Below are 22,148 nucleotides of genomic sequence, written 5' to 3' on the forward strand. Positions count from 1 at the left end.
ATCCCCGCCGCCCTCGCCCGACCTGGGAAACAGCAGAGGTGGGGGGCCCGGCCGTGTCGTAGTCCCGAGGGCACACTCGCCCCACCCTGGTCCTACCCCTACCTCTCCTTGGGTGCTCCCGGGCGGCCTCGGGAAATCCGGCGCTCGTTGGAACCAAGATCACTTGGCTCAGCCCTTTGCCTACAAACCCGAGCAGGACGGCCCCGCAACCTCCAACTAAAATAGGGCAATACAGCAGCACTTTGACTGCAATTGAATTATTAAAAGTTTATTATTACCATTATTATTAAAGCTTTAACTTTTCATTAAACTCTAAAATACGGAGCAGAGAAAAAAATAGTCCTTTTCTTCTTAATACAGCAGCAGTAGGGTTTGTTGAATAGACTTCGTCTGTTTAATGAAGCCTCTAGCTTGTAGACACCCCCAAAATGCTGATTGAATGACTAAACGTTCCTCTAGTTCCTTTTTGTTCCTGTATTGCTTTGGGAAGTTATTATTCTCTTTCTAATATTGGCCTTTTTCATCTTTGACAAGAGGAATGAAGTAAAGGTGTCTGGGACCCTTGGGGTGAGGAGAGATAGGGGTAGCCAAGAATTTAAAAGGGAAGGGAAAACTCAGTATTTTTCTCTGCATTTTTCCACATAGTTTTACTCATACAGTGTGTAAATTTGTATCCTTATCTAATTCAAGGGTATAACACGTGATTGCCTCTGTTATTATAATCACTTCATTAACTTTCTTTTAACCATCTTAACCATTTTTAAGTGTGTAGTTCAGAAATGCTAAGTATATTCACACTGTTTTGAGAAAGATTTCCAGAACTTTCTCATCTTGGAAAACTGAAACTCTGTATCCATTAAACAACTACTCTTTTCTCCAATCAACTTTATTCTTAATGGCTGTATAATAGTAGCTAATTATGTTAAGCACTATTCTAAGTATTTATACATATATCATTCCATTTAAGCTTCAAACTAACTCTGTGAAGTAGGCATTATTATCACCATCTTACAGATGAGAAAATCGAGGCACGGAGACCTTAAGTAAATTTCCCAAGGTCACATAACAACTGGTTGAGCTGGGATTTGCATCCATTCTGGCTTGGGAATCTGTGCTCTTAACCCTGCCTGCTGCCCTGCCTGAACCCCCTAAGCTTGGCCATGTAGATTGTTTGCAGTATTTTGTTGTTATAAATAACAGCAATGTAAATATTTGTGTATAACTATCACCCCCCTTCCCGCCAAAATTAGTATTTAGCATTTTCCTGAGTGAATAGGTGTGATTTCTGGGAGGGGAATCCATGTCATTTTCATATAATTTGAGAATGTTAGTGCTTATTTGGCAGGAAATTGCTCAAGGTCACCCCTAGAAGATGATGGCAGAGAAAGGATTAAGACCTGGGTCTTCTGATTCTAGTTTCTATTTTCCTCCACTGCTTCCCTTACATTTAAAGATAGAATAAAGCCAATATCTTCCTTTGCTAAACCGACCTCAGTTGACATTAGATTCTTCTCTGAGACTTCCTTGTTGAGGCAGGTAACTATGTGGGTTAACTTAGCGGGGCTCAGCCAAAGCCCTAAGAACTAAGTGGAATAAGATGCTTAATGAGGCCAGTGCTCAAGTTAAGCTCCTGTTCCAAAGGAAGCTCTCCACTTCGATAAGGAAGAGCAGCAGCCAAGGACAAGGGGAGAATGCCACACAAGATAGAAGGCTTCTTGTTTTTACTTCTCTTTGGCTATGAAGGTATGTGCTATCAAACCATTAGCACTCATTAAATACTTAATAATACAATTGAATTAATCATATAGCTGATTAGTGGAAATGCAACTGGAATAATTAAAGTATTATTCATGAGCAAGGCATGCTAATTAATTAATATGTGTTATTAATGAACAACAGTTGTCTTTGTGTGATGCGGTCCTCTTTGTCTCGCCACTGGCTTTCTGGTTCCGTGAGGAGCCTTCAAAAATTCAAAGGGTGCTTAAAATAGGACAGAAAGCAGGGTCTCAGAAATTGTGGAAAATCGCTATAAATTGTAACAATTAATAAGAAAGTGTGGTGTATTCTTGAAGGTTTTTAGGCATCAAAGTTAGAGTGATTATAGAATTTAATCTTCCAAAGCAGGACACTACTGAGAGGGGAAGAAGATGCTATTAATAATTCTGCTGGGACAACAGGTGTAAACCAGGCCGGTCCCAGGCAAATCAGGATGTGAGGTCACCCTAGTTTAAATATGGATTAACATAACATACCAAATACCACTGGACACTAATAGAAATAATCCAACTGAGAGTAAGGAATCCCCAAAGACTCCATATACTCAATCATTTTTTAATTTCTAAATATAGCCCCAGCAGGAGTGAAATGCTTAATAAATAAGGAGAAATTAAAGGCAAATCTCTAAAATGTCATCCAATTCGACTTTTAAATTCTCTCTCAATCTTTGAAATAATGTTCTTTCATGCCTCTCTCAATTCTTAAGAACCCATCAACTCAGAATTCCTTTTAAGGTTCATTCTGGACATCAGGAATTGGCTCTTTGTGTTCATTGTGTGTTTATGTGCATTACAGAAAATAAATAGAAAGGGCAGGAAGGAGGCGGCCTCTCCACTCTGCCCATGACCTTGTAGACAGACATGACGAAACTCACACAGAGTCAGAATTCCTGGTTTAAATCATTTCCTGCTCTACTCCTCTACTCTCTTATTATATTTTACTGGTAGAATACACACTTTCATGATTCCCCAATCACAACCTTTGTTATTTAGTCACAGTTCTCAATATTTAGAAAGACCTGGAAAAATATAACCCCAGGGTCATTTTGCAAACCTTCAAGATATATTTCTAAGTAGGGGTCATTTCGACCAATTGTCTGGTTTTTTTTTCCCCCTTGCAATTAAGAGTCAGCAACTTGTCCCAGAAACTCTTAATACTTCAAGATGCTTTGAGGGGGGTTGTTGTTTTCCCTTTACTCCTTGTTCTTTCCTCAGCAAGAAAATCTAAACAAAGCTTTTTAAGACTGAGATCCCAATTCCCTTGGTTCTCAGACATCCACAGGGTTCCCCCTCAGATTTCTCTTATTCGTGATTGGCAATGAGATTCATTAGTTCATTGATTCATTCAAGAATCCATTTATATCAGTTCAAGAATCTATTTCTGAGTTCCTGCTACGAGCCAAAAGTTGTGTAAGAACTTGACACATTGGGCAGAACTTTGCTTTCACTGTGCTGACTTGAACAACCCTGCCCTGTGGCCCCTAAACGGGAATAAGCCCTAGAAAAGGTTATCAGGCCACTTTTAAATGAGACCCACGCAGTCAAGGGATAACTAATAAAGACACACTGTCACCAAGCGCAGAGCACAGCACTCTTTCCTGTTCTATAGTTTATCAGTCTTTGTGCATGGCTGGGGAGCTCCAAAAATTTCCACGAAGAGCAGAGAATCCCATCTGTGTGGGTGGAATGGAATGTGGTCCAGCAGGTAGGCTTGAGACACTTCTCTTACCCATCTAACCCAGGCCTTCCATCCTCATGGGGCATAATGGGAAAGCCGCCAGCCAAAACCAGCCAGCGTGGCTTGGCGACCTCTGTGTGCTCTACCCTGAGCTAGAGGGATAGACCAGGACACAGAGAAAAAATGCAGGACACAATTGCTGCACTTAATCAGCTTACAATCCAGATAGAGAAATAAGACCAATGCATAGGGGAAAGATGTATTCTACACAACTGGCAACCTGAAGACAAAGGTTCTTTGTCTAATTTACTCTTTGCTCTTTCTGTTCCACAGTGGCAACGGCTCCTTATTAGAATGAAATAAGGTAGATGGATTGACTCCACTTATGCATTGGATGAAGGGTCATTTGGGAATACACAATCATCATAGTAAAGCACTACCTATGTCTTTTAACTGAGGCAGGCTTCTATTTATCTTGCATTGTACATTTTGGATTCAGAGCCAATGATGACTTTTAAAACATCCATCTTATTAAATTATATTGTTCCATTGCTTGGTCATGGCTATTATATAAAAACAAGCCAAAAAATCATCAAGTCTCATTTTGGTGTCCCTCTGCAAGTGTGTCAACCATCAGAGATAGCAGATTTTTTTTTTAAAGCAGCTTTATGGAGGTGTAATTTACATACCATTAAATTCACCCATATTAAAGTGTGCAATTCAGTGGTTTTTAGTATATTTACAGATTTGCAGAGCACACAATCAAATTTTAGAACATTTTTCCTCATCTCGGAAAGAAACCGGTAGACATTAATTACTCACTCCTAATTGCCCCCTCCCCGCATCCACTGGCAACCACTGATCTACTTTGTCTCTTATAGACTTGCCTTTTCCGGACATTTCATTCAAACAGAATCATACAACATATGGTCTTTTGTCTTTCACTTAGCATATGTTTTTGAGATTCATCCATGTTGAAGCATGTACAGATAACAGATTTACTCATGAATATGGTGTCGCCTAAAATAGTAACACTTTCACACAAGAAGCAATTTCCTTCTTTCTTCTTTGCCAGAGGGACATTATTACAGCCTGCTGTCTCTCCTGTGTCTTATTCTTGTTTCTCAAGTAGATTGGAAGCTAGTTATAGACAGTTTTTTTATCATTCATAATTTTATGCTTTCCTTCTCGGCTTCACCTGTTTCCATGCGAAGGAAAACTCCGTATTTAGTGACAGCCAATCAAACCGCCTGAATAATCTTCCCTATTTCTAGTGTGTGTCTAATGCGCACTTTGCTTCCTGTGGTTGCAAGGTACATTTCAAGAAATAGGTATGCTTGAATTTTCTTGCTGCAGTAACAAGCTTAGGTAGTGGCCCTTTGAGCAAAAGGGCCGAATGGCTCCATCTTGCATAAATCTAAGATTGATGAGTGGCAGACGTCGCAGATTCTGGAAACCTGTAACGTGGAGGAATCGCCAAGACGATCTGAGTGGGGAGAAAAACAGGCAATCCCGTAACTGGAATATTTTCCTTTTTCCTTTAAAGTCTGACCTGTTTTCTTTCGCACATTTCAGCATTGCTATTTTCTGGGATTAGAAGATGTAGTCAAACACGCTTCTTGCTTTTGTTCGCCAGCTTTCGGGTGATTAAACTGTTTCGGGGACGACAGCAGCCACGTCGCTGCTCCCTTGATGACAGCTTTTCCTGTAAAATGCTTGTTGTTCCTTCTCTCTGCTCATTTCCATAAGATCTGGTGCCTCAGAACCCTCAGCTGTCTACAGACAAACGCTTTCTGGGAAGAGGAGCTTGGGAGGGGAAAAACCGCCGGAAATCTGATGGAGCACAGGAGGTGGCTATGAAAATAGGCCTTCTTCATAGGTATCTTCCTCTCCACAGGTAGACGGGCGGAACCTCCAGCCCTTTCCTCTTTGCCTTCTGCTCTGTTTCCGGAGAATTCGGAACCGCTCCGGGCCCACTCATGGACCCGGGTAATGCAAAGGCCCTGAACGCCGTAATTGGAGGGGCCTCGCCTGAATTCTGGGTCTGCTCAGTTGCAGCTGCACAGACTGTCTTCAGTGCCAAGACGCGGCCTCTGGGCCAATTTGGTTTGGTTATTTAAGGCCACTCTGTCAGTGACTGACAAGCCTCTCCTTTGGTCCCCCCAAAAGAGTCTTGGCCCAATTGATATTGGCCTGACAGGGCCTGACTGCATTTCCGCCACCCCAGCTGTCTCGGAGGTGGAGTGGAAGCGAGTGCCTTCTGGATTAACAGCCCTAAAATCAACGAGATGCCGATTCCTCACCTACTTCGCAGCTCTTGGGGAGCAGCTGTGGGACTGACGCTACGGCTTCAGGGTCACATTAACTGCGAGGAGCACAGCCTTTCTGGGCTTTCCCCTGAGCTCCAGAACCATTTACTAGGATAAGAAATAGAGAAAGGAGAACAATCCTAGGAAGGATATAATGAGTTTAGTGTTTAAAAAAAAACTATTTACTGAAGTATAACATACATACATTTAAGTGTAATATATATATGGACGAGCACAAGTAAATGTACAGCTCAGTGAATTTTTACCACTAAACATACCCAAGTAACCAGCACTCAGATCAGGTAACAGAACTTTACCAACACCCCCAGACACCCTCCCTGGGCTTCCTCCTTGCTACTCCCTGCCCCAAGTGTGACCAAGACCCTAATATCTAGTGGGCGTAGACTACTTCTGTCTGTTTTTGTACATTTTAAGTGGATTCATACAGTATGTCCACTTTACCATATGACTTTCCACTATTTGACATTGTGAGGAGTGGCCATATGGTGGTGTGGAGTTGTAGGCTGTCCATTTTCATTGCAGTATAGTGTTCCACTGTGTGAGTTTACCACATGTATCCAATCTACTCTTGATGGACACATGAGTGATTCCAGTTTGCGGTTTTTACAAATATTGCTACTACAGATAATCTAGTACATGTTTTTGTTTGTTGGAGAACATTTGTATTCATTTCTAGTCGGTAAATACTTAGGAGTAGAATTGCTGGGTCATAGGGCACATCTATGTCCAGCTTTTGTATAAATGGCCAAAGAGTTTTTCAAAGAGGTTAGACCAACTTATATACTCCACCAGCAACAAATGAGAGTTCAGGTTGTTTCATGACCTGGCCAATACTTGGTTGGGTCCAGTTTTAGATAGTAAGAGATATCTACAGGGAGATATCCAGTAAGCCATTCAATGCATGTGTTGGGATCTGGGGTTTAGTAACATTTATGGTGGGGGGGCGGGGGTAGAGGAAACAGAGCTCTCGAGTCTGAGAAGGATTATTCAGAGTGGTGTGAAAAGAAACAGGTGAGCAGTGTGATGAATGCTAAAGGAAACTGGGAGGGACGGACAGCACCCTACACCACAGCTTGAAGATGTAAGGTCGGTCAGTGTTGGGAGGAGTCCATTGGATGTGAAAGTGAGAGTCGTTGGTAACTTCCTTTGCCAGCACAGGGCTTGGCCTCCTACCCAGATGGTGCTCCTTAGCCTTCTTTGCTCCCTGAGAGGGTCACTTCTACCCATAGCAGGTGGGCCAAGGAGTCTCTAGGAATGAATCACCAGAGGATGAGGGCACAGGAGAGACAGCGGTTTGGTGATCACAGTTGAGCGGTGACCGTGAACCTGCCCAGGCTAAAAGATATGCTCCCTCGCCTCCCCTTATAGCCTATGTCTAACCCAGCAGAGTACTCACCATGTGCATGGTCCAGTGTTCTGTGTTCTCCTGGGTTCTCAAGTCCCTTGTGGGCAGAGAGCAAGGCTTCCATTTCAGAAGGCCCAGGCTTTGGTGCAGGGCCAGGCACACAGTGGACACGCAAAGGTTGTGTGTGGAACAGGTACATAGGTATTATTTAAATAAAGGCACAATTTGAAAAAAAAAAAAGCTTTATAATTCTGATGAAAAGGATGAGACCATTTCTTTACTCTCCAAAACAATCTGAAAGTTTTGGGTGGGTATCAGATTCAATTTTTAGATAGGAAAGGGGTTAAGGAGGGACTTTTATTTCTACTGTCTACACTCAGGTTTTAAGATTTTTATAATAGATATGTGTTCCTTTTGTAATCAGAAATGAAAGCATCTGTTTTGTTGAAAATGGGAATTGGAGCTTTGGTGTATTAAGCCAGCACTGTCTAGTGGAACCTTCAGCAATGATGAGAATGTTCTGTATCTGTGCTGTCTGATATCATAGCCTCTAGCCACATGTGGCCAATAAGCACTTGAAATGTGGATAGTGTTAATAAATTTAAATTCAAATATCCATATGGGACTAGTGGCTACCTCATTGGACAGTGCAGCTTTAAACAATCAACTTATGCTAATACCTACAAACTCTTTTCCTATTAAATTGTGCATTCATTCTATTTATTCATACTTCTATAAAGATAGGTTATATGTAAAATTTTGCACATTTTCAATTTTCCCACATCACTCATATGGTATTTACACTTTGATTATGGTTTGATATTTCCTGTACGTAATATACAAACCTAAAAAATTTTTTTAAACAATGTCTTAATTTTAAATCACCAGAATGCATCCCAGTGAGGGAACTGGGAATCAACTCCTGAAGAGCACATTTAGCAGACAAACCATGATGATTATGATGGAAAGTTAACAAGTAAAGGGGAAAACTCTCACTGACAATGTTAAGTGGAATAAGTCGTAAACCTACAACACTGTGTAGATAGGGTCTCAAGTGCATTCTATTTTTTTATTTTTAAATTTATTTATTTATTTATTCAGGCACAAGTCTCACTGAAATGTTGATAGTTATATTTATATACTGCATCCAAGATGTGGAATTAACTTTAGCTCATTAAATGGATATTTCTTCTTTTTTAACTTTTAAAAAAAATTTATTTTTATTTTGGGGGGGAGGTAATTAGGTTTATTTATCTATTTATTTAATGGAGGCACTGGGGATTGAACCCAGGATCTCGTGCCCACTATGCATGTGCTCTGCCACTGAGCTGTACCCTCCCCCACCTCAAGTGTATTCTTAAAAATTTGCAGAGAAAGAAAGACAGGAGAGATTTACAGTGAGATATTAACAGTGTTACCTTTGGTTATTAAAAAATACATAGGTGCTTTTTTTCTCTCTCTGCAACATTAACATATTTCCCAAAATTCTACAATGAACAAAAATAATCAACATCATCCTTGTCTTTCTGTTTAATTTTATGGTCCCTAGTTCCTCAGCAGCTGTGGGTATTTTTTTCCGGTACATACTTAGTTTGACTTCTGCCAGAAGGGGCTTTGTTAACTTTGACATGACTATTTTCATTTCGCTCTTCCATGTAACGAATCATTTTGTTGAATTTCTCTTTCCTTTTTTAACTTAATTTTTCATCTCTTGTCCTTTCGCACAGCCACACTGGGATTATCGTCTACTGAGGTATGTTACAGTAAGAAGGCTGGAATTTATATGGATACCGTTTTTGAAGAGTTTCCTAGCCAAACACAATATATAAGATTATCACTTTTTTAAAAGTGTAGTTTTAAAGGTATTTTTTTTTTCTGGTAGCGGCAATAGTGCATTTTATCTGGAAAAGCTCCAAGACTGGTGTTTTAATGAAAGAAGACAAGTAAAACAGGTCTTAAATCAGATGGCATAATCTTGAATCCAGCACCTTTTAAAACGGGATCCCCAGAGGGGACCTCCAGGAGATGTGAGGAGCTTAACCTCCGACTAGGGCTCCTCGAGCCCCTGAAGATAACTATTATGGGGTGGACACAGCCCTCTACATAGGTGTGTCTGTGAGATTTTTAGCTGGTCACCCAACATCTGTTTATCTAGACTCAAAGATGAGTGGCAACTGTGTGTGTTAAAGTGGATTCATTATTCAGTTGTGCTGGTGGAGTGTGAAAGCCACTGCAAACAACAGGAAATGAACGAGCAAGGTTTTTGAATGCAAGCTTTTCCGGTGGTGCTGACCCCAGGTGCCTTTAACTGTGACTTTTCTGACGCTTCTGCCCCTCTGGCTCCCTGCAGGATGAGGGCGAGGACCCCTGGTTCCACAGAGCGTGCAAGTGCGATTGCCAAGGAGGTGCCAATGCCCTGTGGTCTGTGGGCACCACCCCCTTAGACTGCATACCGGGTGAGTGTCCCCTCTCCTTGGGGGACCAGATCCTTGGGGTATCCTTGGGAACACCCTGTTTCTCCTTTCTCTTTTCTCCCTGCTGAATTAAAGCCCCTGAAAGCCACACTCTGGGTTTTCTCCAGTTGGCCTCTAAGCTTCAGATCTCAATGGCCACTGCTCCAACAAACTGCACTGAAATTACTGTTCAGAACAGCTTCCTGGGTCTCTCCTTGGTCTGGGTGAGATGGTAAGATGGCACCTAACTTTCAACAAAAGAGATTAATGGAATTCATTGGAAATAAACTAGTGGTCAACAGCAGTTTTGAGAAGAGCATAGGCTTTTGAGCCAGAAAGACCAGAGTTGGAATCCTGGTTGCATCATTTTTTAACTCTGGGACTCCCACCGTGGCCTTTTTCTGTCAAACGGAGGTAAGCCCCCTGTGCCCGGGTATTTATCACTCACCAAACCACCACCGGCTGCCCCACATTCCCAGCCCCCTCACAGTCAGGTGGCCTCACAGGGTTCCAGCCAAAGGGAGCAGGGTCTCCTTTCCCTGCTTGAGAAAGTGACTTCTCCTTCAGCCTGGGGGCCGGGAAGGTTAAGTGGAACACAACCCCTGCCGACCCACAACAGGTGAATCACCTGAGTGAAAAATAAACCTGTTGTGCTCAGCCTCTGAAATTTCTGTGACAATTTGTTCTGCAGCATAATAGCCTTTCCTACTAATATGAATGCCTTCCTCTAAAGCAGGGGCCAGCAAACTTTGTCTGTAAAGGGCCAGACAGTAAATATGTGTGGCCCTATGGGCCATAGGGTCCCCACACCTCAACTGGAAAGCAGCCAGACACAATTATGTAAATGCATGAGCAGGGCTGTGCTCCAATAAAACTTTATATACAAAAACAGTCACCGAGCCACATTTGGCCCAAGGGCCACAGTTTGCGGACCCTGCTCTAAGGAGTTGTTGTGAGGACTAAATCAGATGAAGCATTAAAGCATCTTGTCCTGTGTCTGGATAGTATCTGTAAAGGACCAGCTACAAACAGTAGCTCCTTTACCTCATGCCCCCTGTGAGCTCACACTGACCTTCAGAGGCTTGGGCAGCCCATCAAACGTCTGCAGTGCTCAGTATTCACCGCAGCGCACAGCCTCTTTCGCTGCAACTGTCCTTGACACCCCTTCCAGGGTTATGACGGTGCCAGGCCCCATCACTCACTTTACATAATCGCCTAAGAATAGATCCGGAGAGAGGTTTGTGTGTAGTATGTGAGCTTCTCTTCATTCCTTCACTGAATTGGTATTAAAATAGCAAATTGTGGGGCGGGGCAGAGAGGGGTAGTCTACAATGGCTTTTACTGCCTCTGTTTCCATATTTACTAAAGGGGTAGGAAGTGGTTTCTGGGCTAAGTCTTCTGGAAGGAAACAGTGGGGGCCTGGGAGAGAGGAAAGCAGTAAGTGCGGATGAGTTGGGTGGGCTTCTCCCCTGGGAGGACCATCCACCTCAGTTCCACAGGAGCTCCTGCAGCCATTCTGTGCTGGGGTGATGGGCCCAGGAAAGACCAAAGCACTCTCCTTAAGAATCCATTTAGAATTCAATTCCACCCTCTTTCATCCTGTGCCTATTATGTGCCAGGAACTGATGGGGAGACAAAGCTGAACCACCGTCTCTACCCTGGAGGTGTTGACTGTTTAGTGGAAACAAACATCCTCTTCACTAGAGATAGGAGACCTATTGGAATTCCAGTCCAAGGAAGCTCTTTCTAAGGAGAAATTGGAGGAGATTATTTATACGGATTGACCTCATTGACCCAATTACCTGTGCAGCTGAGGAGGGCTGTGTGTTTGAGTGTGAAGATGACCTGGGCTGCCCAGGCTGTCTCCCTCCAAATTGCCATGAACTTGAAGTTCTGAAATCAGAAATTCTTTTAGCTTAAGTGTTCTCCTCTCCCTGTTAGTGTTTTTTGGTTTGGTTTGGTTTGAACAACACAGAATTCCCAGGAAGGTAAAAAACGCAACCTTAGTGTTAAATGGTTGACTCATTCATGTCAATAGGTTTTTCCATGAAAGACATGATTCCGGGCAGCAGGACTAATCACAACCTTCCAGAAATCACTTGCCCATCAGTGCCTCAGATCCTCATTGGAACGTCAAGAACGCTGCCTGGTTTCTCTCGATTCGTAGCATGAGCGCTTCTACCAGAGCCCGCCTTAGGAGGGAAGAGCCTAGAAAGCACAGAAGCACAAGGAGGGTTGTTCAGAGCTGCTGGGAGGTGCTCACAGTTGCGCACTGGCTGTTACTGCCCGGGAGTCCCCCTCCACAGAGCAGAAGGTGACTGGCCAGGTGCATTATGGCCTCCTAATCTCTGGCTTAACGCTATTACACTAAAAGGTCTGTCTTTTCCACAGTTGAGACAAGATTACCTCATCATTCTGAGAGTGGGGAGTAGGGGAGGGGAGGTGTCAAAGTATAAGAAATCCAATGACTCAACACTTTCTTATAGTCCAGATTTTATATTTCCACATTATATTCAAGTTTATTCTTCTATAAATATTCTGTATTCCACTATCTCATCATATAGACTCAAGTCTAATACATGTGCATAAAAATAGTCACATCTCTCTTGTTAAGAATGGCCTTGAACTCTCTTTATGTTTCTTTAGATTAACATTCTTCATAAGCATGCCTGGCCTTCGGGCCAACAAATTGAGAAATTATCTACTGAATAAGAACGGCTAGTATGTTAAGTGTGCATAGCCTGGATTAGCAACACATTATGACTCTGCCTTTATCCATCTAATTATCAGATCATCGCTCAGAAGACACTTGTGCCACATAAGATGCAGGTTTTTCCTTAAGAGTAAAATGAGTGTAAGGGGAGAGGGTATAGCTCAAGTGGTAGAGTGAATGCCTAGCATGCATGCTGTCCTGAGTTCAATCCCCAGTACCTCCTCAAGAATAAATAAATAAACCTAACTATCTCCCTCCACTAAAAAAATAAAGAGTAACATGTGTAGAAACAGGCTTCATAGTTTATAGTAACAAACCTCCATTGGGCAGAAAACGTGGGAAGGACACATTCTTTGTGTGTGAAGAGGGTCCCTTTAATTCCTCCATCAACATTACTTATGTTGCTTAATACCAGTATTAACAGGTATATGCATGCAACTCAAGAAGACATGAATATACCCTCACAAACTCACCCTATTACACCAGTATTAGCTGCTGCATTTTGGTTAGGCATGACAGGCTCGACACTCTACCAACACTGTTTCAAGTAATCCCAAAGCAACTTTACAGAGGCAGGGACTACTGTTGTGCCCATTTCACAGATGAGGAAACTGAGACCCAGAGAGGTTGAGCAGCTTGTCTAAGCTCACGCAGAGGGAGAATAGAATCCAATCTCAGGTCGCATTGGCTCTAAACAGGCGTTCTTGAACTGGGCTGCCCATTACAGTCACCTGCAGCTTTGCCCCATGCTCTGGTCCTGCCCCAGACCAATAACATCTGAATCTCTGGGGGTATGGCCCAAATACCAGCACTTCTGTAACTGTCCAGGTGATGTCCTGGTTGAGATCCATCGCAGAATTTCTGCTTTGTGCCCTGGGCCAAACCACTGGATTTCTGGGTTAGCAGCTGAGGAGCTGGAGGTGCCAATGCCTGAGACAGGAGCACTGGACTGGGGGTGGGCTTGGTGCTTGGATGCTGAAGGGCTTCGTTTGGGACATATGCGTGTAAAGCCCCTTTGGATCACCCAGATGAAACTGGTCACCTGGAAATATTTAGGAGGCAGAGGGATGGAGCTTGGGGCCTGGGAGTCAGATCACTGGCTGCCAGATGCTGGCTGAAGCCATGGGGATGATGAGCTTATTGCCTCCCCTGGAGAGTGTGGGCAGGATCCATGTCTGGACAAACCCTCACAGGTCTCCAAAGCTATTGCCACTGGCCAGGTCCCTGCAATGTCACTCCGAACCGGGCTAATTGGGAAGAAGTAGGAAAAGACATGTGAGGGGAAAATAGAGAAAGAGCAAAATGCCAAGGATAAAGCGATCGGGAGAGGTGGCGATGGCTTTTCCTTCCCCTCTGCCTCCTCCCTCTGAGCTGTTGGCCTTGGAGCAAGAAAAGCGGGGTTCAGGATGGAGGGGCCCTAGAGACATCCATGGTTAGAACTGAAGCGGCAACCAAGGGCCCAAGTGAAACCCAGCTTTCCGATGCTTAGGTCTCGTCCCTCCTCCCAGTGGCACGGGCTAGACTTGTCTTCCAGGTCAGAGGGGAGTTGAGGAGGTAGAGGAGACCCCAAGGCCACAGGCATCAGGCCCCCTGAACCCTCCAGCCAACAAAACACCTTCCCCGGTAAGCCAAGGTTTCCTGGAAACTGCATTCTTAGCAAGCCCTCCCGATGATTTGGCCACACAAAGCATGGTGGAGTGGCCCAGAAAGCACTCCCCCCACTGAAGCTTCGGATACTTGATAGACTACAAATACCGTCCCCTCGCCTCCAGCCCCACTAAGCTGCAGCTACTGGTGGGAGCTGGCCCTGTCCGGTGCCCTGGGCAGAAAGGCAGTTAGTCACCCTGGCCGGAGGCCTGAAGCTGTCCTATCTTCCGTCTCTGGGGTCAGGGCATGACTGTCCCTGCAGGCATTCTGGAGCCTCAGGATGGCATTCAAGCTTTTGCACGAGTCATTCAGCTTTACTGATTTTGAAAATTATCCTCCAGAAATACCTCAGCACTTGTTTTACTGCTGAAGGTGATGATGCCCCAGTAGATATGCTCAGCTTTTCACTCTGTACTCAAATTTCCACATGGAAAAAAGTAATATGATCTGTCTTACTTGAAGTTTCTCATTCACAATTGGAAAACCAGGAGAATGTATTTGCCTAAGTTTATCATTTGTTTTGTAAAGAAATTCAGCTAGAGCCTGGGTTTGGTTATAAATTAGAGACCTCCTAAATAGTGGCTTGCTGAATTAGGAGTTTTGCTTTAGGGCATATGGTAAAAAGAATAGGGGTAAGGAGTTGCTTAAGGATATCAGGGCTGAGGTCTCTTGAGTTCTCTGGGTCCTACCCCCATGGTGCAAGATAGTTACTGTTGCACCAGCCATCAGGTCTTCCTTCTAAGCAACAAGAAGAAAGAGGGGACAAGTAAAACCTGATCAGAAATCCCCAGCAGACATCCTCTTATATCTCACGGGTCAGAAACTGCGTCACACGGTCACTTCTAACTGCAAAGGCGGTTGGGAAACTGACTACATTGTGGCACCCAACAAAACTTGGGTTCTTTAGTCAAAAAGAAGGGGAGAAGGGATACTGGGTTGCCAATTGGCAGTCTCTGACCAGGTAACTCAACACTAAATGTGAGGGGAAATACATGAGAAGCAGCAGACAATTAACAGAACCAACTTCGACTATTGTTATTTGGAAAAAAGCAGTTCATCAGTTCTTTTTTCAACAGTCACTTAGGCGCATTTCACCATGCGCCCCAACTTTTTTTTTTTATTAGACTAGTGAAAGAACCTCAATTTACAAGTGGGAAGTCAGTCTTAATATATAATTGCCCTTCTTGCCTCTCACCATTGTTTTGTTCCTATAATTGGCATCATACACTGCCTGAGGACAATTAAGGACCCTGATGTCATCAAGTGGGATGGCTAATCTGTGTTAATGAGGAAAATAAAGCGTATGGAATTTAAATATATTTTGCCGCAAACCTCTTGGTTTTTAAGTTTCTAAGTTTGTGGAGGAGGTAAAGTATTTCTCAGAATTCCCCGCCCCCACCCCCACCCCCCACCTCCAATGAGGTTGCCATAGAACTACTTCCCTCTGCTTTTGTGGATGCTGTCTCTATGGCAATCCCTTTACTTCATCTTCACTTTCTTCTCGCAAGAGCAGTGAATAAGATGAAGACCCAGTTCTGACTATTGTGAACGGCGTTGACAAGTAAAATATCCTCCACCTTCCAAAGTGTGAAGGAGAGGGTCTCATCTGTCCCTTCAGTCATGTCGTGTTTGTTGAGTCTTGCTATGCGATAGGAGTGTTTTAATGTGCATTGTTTTTCCTTTCCCAGAATGCCCATATCATAAGCCCCTGGGTTTCGAGTCAGGAGAGGTTACACCAGACCAGATCACCTGCTCCAACCTGGAGCAGTACGTGGGCTGGTATTCCTCGTGGACCGCCAACAAGGCTCGGCTCAACAGTCAAGGCTTTGGGTAAGCAGTGCAGGCAGCTCGGTGATTTTTTTTTCATGTAATTTGAAAGAGTAGGTCTCTGTAATAAATAAATGACACTGCTTTTATTTATTCAACAATATTAACTGAGTGCCTTCCACGTGCCAAGGACTGTGGATACAACAGTGAACACGGTGGATGGGCTCCTCACCTTCAAGAAGCACACAGTTTAGAGGGGGTACTCTAAGCACGTTGTCACACAACTGGTCAGCTGGTAAATATGATGAGTGCTATGGAGGAGATGAAGAAAGAAAGACCTAGTCTGTTGGAAGCACCAAGGAAAGCTTTCTAAGGAAAGGATATTTCACCTGAGAATTTCAGTTGGCCAGGTGGGGAGTTTGGGGTGGGGGTAGGCACAGGATGCAGCAGGTGCAAAGGCCCTGAGTTGGGAAGATCCCTCAAGCACATGGATGAGCACTGTAAAGGCCAGCAAGGTTATAGCACAGGTGAGAGAAGGCTGGAGAGGTAGGCAGAAGTCAGATGGTGCAGGGCCATAAGTCATCTTAAGGATTGTGGTCCTTATTTTAGGGATAATGGGAAGACCTTGACTGTGCATTAGTTAGAATACAGGTTTGTGCTGCTGTAACAAAGAGCCCCAAAATACAGAGACTTAATCAACGTGGAAGTGATTAGGCAGTCTAGGGTTGTTATGGCAGCTGGATGGTACTAGGGACCCAGACTCTTTCACCTTGCTGTTCTCTTATCCTTAACATGAAGTTTCCATCTTGGGGTCCAAGATGGCTGCTCTAGCTTCCACTATCACATCCATGTTCCCATCAGTAGGGAGAAAAGAAAAGCAGAGTGTGCACACTTTTCCTTTAAGGATACATATATAATCCTACTGGCCACTTCTGCCCACATCTCATTGATCAGAATTTGGTTAAAGTGTCCCACTGAGCTGCAAGGGAAATTGGGAAATGTGATCTCAGCTGGGTGACCACCTGCCCAGAGAAAACTCAGGAGTTCTATTACAAAAGGAAGATGTGAAGAGGTTACTGAGAGACAAGTAGCAGGCTCGACCAGAGCAAGATTTGAAGTTGAGGAGTATCACAATCAGATATGTGTTTTGAGTAAAATCTTCTGGCTCTTGTGGTAAGAGCTGTTTAGTGTGGAGTAGGGGTGGGGGGTAAGGGCGAGGAGGGTCACCGGGTTGACGAGTTAAGTAAGCTACAACAGCAGTCCAGGCAAGAACTGAGGGTGACGTGGTTTAGAGTGGTGACAGGGAAATGGAGAGAAGTAAATGACTCTGAGAAACATCTGGAGATGGAGCCAATAGATGGACTGGATGTTGAGGTGACAGAGAGGAAGAGGTAGCATTCAGAGAGATGAACATTGGAAGGAGGGTTGGGGTGAGGAGAATTAGGAGCTCTTTTTAGACATGTTTTATGGGAGATGCTGTATGGCACCCAGGAGAAGTTGTCTAGCTAGCAACTGATTCTCAGGATTTGGAATTTAGAAAAGGTCTGGGATGGACGCAAAAAGTCACGAGCCACCCAAGGAGCAAGTCCAGAACTAGAAGAGAAGGCAGCCAAGGGTTGAGTCCCGAGAAGCTAATTAACACACACACACACACACACACACACACACACACACACACACACACACACAGTACACACATAAACTATAGGTTTCCACAACTTACAAGGGATATAAGTAAACAATAAATCAGTTCCTTTAGTGGTTACTTGGCTTTACAATTGTGAAAAGCCCTTCCAGAGCCACTTGGTTCAGTGTTCTGCACGTGGTAGGCAGTCTCTGAAAGCCATGGATGACAACACCTGAAGGAGACGCAAATAGGTCTGAAGAGAGTGAAATTAAAGGAAAATAAATTTATAGAGAAAGAACACCAGGTGAAACTCATGAAAAGGGAAGGGGGCCGGCAAGTGCAATAACTAAGCACTCCCATGTTTTGAAGAAAGACATGCTCAACCACACCCCAAAGGTGATTTCAGCTACACTTGAAGGCATTTCTTTGACAAATTAGTTGAATCTGGCAATTTTTCCTTGGGCGGTGGAGGTGCAGGGAGAGAGAGAATGATGCAAGTATCACTTTTTGGAGACAAGCCTCCAGGTGTTTAAGCAATGGGAGCTCAGGCTGCCTGAGCCTTGCGGGGGGCTCTTCAGGTGCTGACAGCCCCTCAAAAGACACACCTGCTGGTTCTTTGGAGGCGCCCACGGGGAAAGGCTCCTGCTCATTTGCTGTGTCACCCGCAGGTGCGCCTGGCTCTCCAAGTTCCAGGACAGCAACCAGTGGTTACAGATAGATCTGAAGGAGGTCAAGGTGATTTCGGGGATCCTCACCCAGGGGCGCTGTGACATCGATGAGTGGATGACCAAGTACAGCGTGCAGTACAGGACCGATGAGAGCCTGAACTGGATTTACTATAAAGACCAGACCGGAAACAACCGGGTAAGTCGGCCTTACCCCCAAATCAGTTTCAGCTCTCCCCACCACCCTACCCACCGCTTGGGAATGCCCCTTCCACTCCTGTCCTGGTGTTGCTGTCAGTGCCAGAACACTGACCGCAGGGTATGGTAAGTCACTGGTGCTTCTTCCCAACACCGTCTGCCCTCTGACCAGGAGGCACGGATCTTTTCTTGAATCCCAGGTGCTTAGCAGTTTGAGAATGAACACCACTTACGTGTACAAATCTTTGTCTGAATTCACCCATCAGCTGAGAGTTGAATAATCAAGACTAGTCATTTGGATTACTCTGAATTCACTGGACTTTGAACACTTTGCTGCATGGATCTGACTTGATCTGCTACTGATGTGGCTAGGTCCTTGTCCTTTTCCATAGATGTGGCCTCTCCTTACTATTGACTGAGACCAACAAGTTAGCCACTAAACTGTGTGAACAGTTAAAAGGATTCCAGCAGAGCCGACAGAGTCACTTAACCTTTGAGCAACTTTATATCCTGATCTCTGAGGGCTGAGGCTCAAGTCTTGTTCATCATAGACTGAACACAGTAGGCTCTGGATTTTATATTTTATATATATATATATATATATATATATATATATATATATATATATATATACACAAATATACTATATATACACATTCATATGTATACATATAAAATATATAATCAATATTATATATATGTACATATGTCTGAGAGTGAGAACTTCCCTTCGGTAACTGGGACATTTCATCACGTTAAGTAGACATGTGCAGCTCAACATCAGAAGGCTCTGTACTCTCTGATGACAATTTGTACAGCAAGACATTCATGAGTTGAGATTTCAAGGAGTTTGAACGCAATAGGAAAAACCATCTTGATACTTGGACATTTTATTTCATTTTTATTCCTATCTGTTGGCTTTCCAAAAAGATATATGAGAATTCTTTTTCAAGCCCTGTCTGTTTCTGAAGGTCTTTACAGTCCCTTCCAAAGAAGCACTCGACTCTGACAGTTGTATGATCTGAAGAAGCCTGTTTGATCCTCCCTCTTCACTTGGCTCCTGACTTGAATAGGATCAAGGGCAAACAGCTGAGAGAAGGGGATGCAGGGTGTTGGTATTGGAAAGAAAGGCAAGGTCACGGCAGCTCTTGTTTTGTGGATGGATGAGGTCAATGTGGCAGCCAGATTTTTTCAGGAGATACTCCCAGAAGGAAATGAAATGTTCTGGTGTCATTCAGCAGAGCACTAAGACTCTGGAAAGAGTGCAAAGAATGGCTCCTTTGAAAATATAGCCAAATATCCACTGTACCTTATGTTACAGCCACTGCATCATGGTATGTTACATCCCCGAAAACAGGAAGCAAAGCCTTTTTCTATTTTGGGCACTGCCCTCCCACTTCCAGAATCTTCTCTCTAGTTTTTATGTCTTTTTCTCTTTATAAAACATTTCCCAAGTCTAAAAAGTACTTGCCATTTGTATCGATGTAGACACAGACAGTTAAACTTTGGCTCGCAACTTCAGAGCCAGCTCACAAGTTTTCACTCAAGCCCCACTTTGGATACCTTTGGAACATGGGGACATTCCTCTTTTAACTGTCATGTGGTCCTTTTCAAAACTCTTGTCAAAATTCAAAGGATTACATCACAAAACTGGTGATAAGAATCAAGAGGCATCGTCTATCAGCGCCACCCAATAGAACTTTCTGCAATGAAGGAAATGTTATTGTCTGCAGTGTCCAATATGGCAGACACCCATCACAGGATTGAACCATGGATACTGTGACTGAGGAAGTGAATTGTTATCTAATTTTAATTTATTTAAATTGATGCTCAGAGCATGTAGGTGTTGCCAATCACTCAAGGTCAGGTTTTTGGGGGCTCATCAGCAAATTTGCTGCCCTTTAAGCACTGAGATTTTCCTTAGTCAAAATTTGGGGCCAACTCCAGACAGGAATCCGTCTTCCTTCTCTCTCTCCTGCTGTGATGGTGACAGTGACAGGATTTCCTCCCTCTCTTTAGGTTTTCTATGGAAACTCAGACCGAACCTCCACAGTCCAGAACTTGCTGCGACCCCCCATCATCTCCCGATTCATCCGGCTCATCCCGCTGGGCTGGCACGTCCGCATCGCCATTCGGATGGAGTTGCTGGAGTGCGTCAGCAAGTGTACCTGATGCCTGCCCCAACTCGGTGCCTGCCTGGGTTCCAGCAGGGGAGGGTGTAGGGCTGCCCCCAGGGGAACGCTGACCTATCACTGTGACCAACAGGGCTGTATCTTACAGGCTGTCTTCAATGCAGAGCTGGGCAGAGAATACTTCTTTTTTAAGATATAGTTTCTAATTTCAGTGAAAGAAAAAGAAAATGAACTTATTCCACACTCAGGGCCAAAGAAAATAAGAACAAAGAAAATGTCCCTAAAAGAAATTTTCAAGCAAAAGCCTAAGGAGCAGGTCTAATTTGCTGCTCTCAGTTTTTCTAGTTTTTTGGTCTCAGTGACTCTGTGAAAGGTGCAGTCCCAGGGGAATGCAAAGCAGCTCTGATAATTTGAAAATTCTTCCGCTTTACCACGTTCAAAACAGGAACAGACAGTTTCATAAAGCATTGCTTTGAACGCAAAGGGGGAGCGAGTGTGTGATTTCTTCGAGCTTAGTTAAGCTTGTCTTCATTACATCATGGCCTTTTAGGACTTCAGAGCACTGGGTAGGCAGAGTGAAAGGTTTTGGGGTGACTGGGTGGAGCAGATGAGTATGGTGGGTGGGAGTCCACATCCCAGTCTCCTGCGTGTCATGCATGACCAAACACCTCAGGTGGGGGGGCCTCCCCTGCTCTGAGCCTTCACCCCTCAGCCCCTAGCCCTGCACAAAGCAACTGAAGGAGGTCCAGGGTGCTCATCACACACAGCTCCATTCTGCGCCCCACTCAGGCACATCGGTCTATGGTCACTATTTAGGTGAATACATGGGACAGGCTACACATGTAAGTAGCCAAGCTTCCCTATATTTAGGAACCCCAAATGACCAGAACACATCAGAATTTCCTTTATCTAGGGCTATCATTTTTCAACAAGCTTAACACTTTGGAAACAGTTGGCCAAGGAGCTATCACTGGCTACACAGAGGCCCACCAGCTGAGTACACTTCATAGGAAGCAGTCAGGACCCACGTCCTAAGAAGGGTGATGTGGCTCCACCCCTGGGGAGCCCCACCTTCCAAACTCTTCCCCCTTGCCTTGTAGCACAGGGGCCTGGCCTGGTCTTTCCCTGCTGGAGTTGCTCTGGAAGCAGAGAGCTTGGGGGAAGGAGAGTCGGTCTCCTTTACCATTTATAGCTCAGCTAGAGTTTTCAGGCCCTTCCCTGGAGGCTGATGACAGGGCAGGTGGGCAGGAGACAATTTGAAAGTAGGAGCTGAGAGGGTGCGATCAGAGGCTGAGGACCCCCCACCTAGCCTGGGGAATCCAAGACTGTCCTGGCCCTGATGCAGCGCAGCCGCTGCTAGCAGCTTCGAGTGACTTTCTGTTTTCAAAAGCCAAAAGGTGTGAATGGACACATCTACGTGATCCTGGACATCGCATTCACTTTCTCTGTGAACCTCCTAAAAATCCAGAATCTCTTCCCTGGTGTTTTGGGGCTTAGAACAGCTTCTTACTTAACCCAGCATCTTTCTAATTCCCAGGCTGTATACTTAAACCTGGAAAAACGTTTCTTCCTGCTCAATCTTCTTTCAAATGTAAAGGTATCAATTCAGGGTGTGGGAAAAAATCTCCTTCTCTGGCCTTAGGACACATGGACAAATCCACTTTGAACAAAATGCCTACAGAAATCCTTACTGGGAAAGTTGAAGGAACTTTTTATCATGACATGAATTGTCAGAAAAAACTAGTGGTAGCCTAAGAGTTGAGGGCTCCACAAGTGGCACACCAGAGACAGGAGGGGAGTACAGGTAAGGGAAAAAAG

At 44.2% G+C, this 22,148-nt stretch overlaps 1 protein-coding gene across 1 annotated transcript; it reads left to right on the forward strand.

Annotated features, from left to right (window-relative positions):
* The first annotated feature begins 1,553 nt into the window (after positions 1-1,553).
* Positions 1,554-20,807, forward strand: RS1 (retinoschisin 1). The gene is made up of 6 exons (XM_010990688.3): positions 1,554-1,743; positions 8,856-8,881; positions 9,479-9,584; positions 15,630-15,771; positions 18,004-18,199; positions 20,218-20,807. Exons 1-6 carry the CDS (start codon positions 1,692-1,694, stop codon positions 20,368-20,370), a joined length of 675 nt encoding a protein of 224 aa, XP_010988990.1. The 5' UTR covers positions 1,554-1,691; the 3' UTR covers positions 20,371-20,807.
* Positions 20,808-22,148: the final 1,341 nt, after the last annotated feature.

This window comes from Camelus dromedarius, chromosome X (genome assembly GCF_036321535.1).
Source record: "Camelus dromedarius isolate mCamDro1 chromosome X, mCamDro1.pat, whole genome shotgun sequence".
NCBI classification, from domain to species: Eukaryota; Metazoa; Chordata; class Mammalia; order Artiodactyla; family Camelidae; genus Camelus; species Camelus dromedarius.

What these genes read in the sequence shown, in the direction of transcription:
- RS1 (XM_010990688.3), top strand. Translation starts at nt 1,692, where the DNA reads ATGCCACACAAGATAGAAGGCTTCTTGTTTTTACTTCTCTTTGGCTAT. An exon ending in ACTTCTCTTTGGCTATGAAG is followed by an intron (nt 1,744 to 8,855) that starts GTATGTGCTATC and finishes CCTTTCGCACAG; the next exon opens with CCACACTGGGATTATCGTCT. An exon ending in CTCAACAGTCAAGGCTTTGG is followed by an intron (nt 15,772 to 18,003) that starts GTAAGCAGTGCA and finishes TGTCACCCGCAG; the next exon opens with GTGCGCCTGGCTCTCCAAGT.